This window comes from Sphaeroforma arctica (genome assembly GCF_001186125.1).
Source record: "Sphaeroforma arctica JP610 unplaced genomic scaffold supercont1.10179, whole genome shotgun sequence".
NCBI classification, from domain to species: Eukaryota; class Ichthyosporea; order Ichthyophonida; genus Sphaeroforma; species Sphaeroforma arctica.
Window position 1 is genome coordinate 1 of NW_014030379.1, and position 975 is coordinate 975.

At 45.9% G+C, this 975-nt stretch overlaps 1 protein-coding gene across 1 annotated transcript; it reads right to left on the reverse strand.

Moving 5' to 3' along the window:
• Positions 1-228: 228 nt before the first annotated feature.
• SARC_17253 (hypothetical protein) lies at positions 229-502 on the reverse strand (the record flags this gene model as incomplete). The annotated part of the gene is made up of 1 exon (XM_014288650.1): positions 229-502. A coding segment is annotated over one exon (274 nt), but the record flags the coding sequence as incomplete, so codon positions are not given.
• Positions 503-975: the final 473 nt, after the last annotated feature.

Below are 975 nucleotides of genomic sequence, written 5' to 3' on the forward strand. Positions count from 1 at the left end.
TCTCCGACTCAGAATGGTACTTCAGGAAGAATATCTGTATATGGAATGGACACATCAGGGTACTTGTGGAAGTGGGTTTTCGTATTCTGCCCTGTGAAATAAGCGTTAACAGCACCAAATATACCTACATATACACAAGCATAACTCTCGTGTACACCAATGCAAACCAGCCCAAAACGTTCCACACACAAGTACATTAATACAAATGATTTATAAACCACATCATACCAGTCCGATATGTTATATCACTGCGTTGCATGCCACGCCTCTGCTCCCATTCCGCGCCATTCTCTGTACGCTCTTCGCCCTCATATCCTGGCCCTTGCCCCGGCCCTCCCAATCGCTTCTCAGGACCGGTCTCATCTCCATACCCCGTGTAGGTGCGTAGTTGTGTGCCTGTAGTGTTGGATGTGGAGTGGTCGCCTGCGGGGGTTACTCCCCGGGGCTGTCCTTCGCATATAGTCTTGCCAGCGCTTGAGGATAGTACGGTCTTTCTGCCGTCCTGGGTACGGGGAAGGTATCGATGGGTGGTGGGTATGGGTGGTAGATGTGGGTGTATCAAGGTGTATTGTAGCGTACACGTTGTAGTCAATCGAGCAGCGTGTACTGGTACGAATGCTTGGTTGAACACGGCTCGCCCGAGGGAGGTAGTCGGTATTTATCCGTTCCGTTGTATGTGATTAAGATACCATGTCCGTGTTATCAGGGTTTAGGGTCTAGGGTTTATCCAATGCCCGTATTGAATAGAGAGCAATTGATCACCAATAAATGATTCAACCCCAATATAAATATTTGGAGATATCGCAATCAGTGTATGTATCCTGTCACTCCGTTATCTATGTTTTGAATCTAATCTCCGTACGACAAGTGTGTGAGATACGTACGGGTAGAGCTACTGTAAGTACAAGTACATATAGAATACAACAAAATTGCGTATTTGCTGTATATACTTTCATACTTTTATACTTCTATACT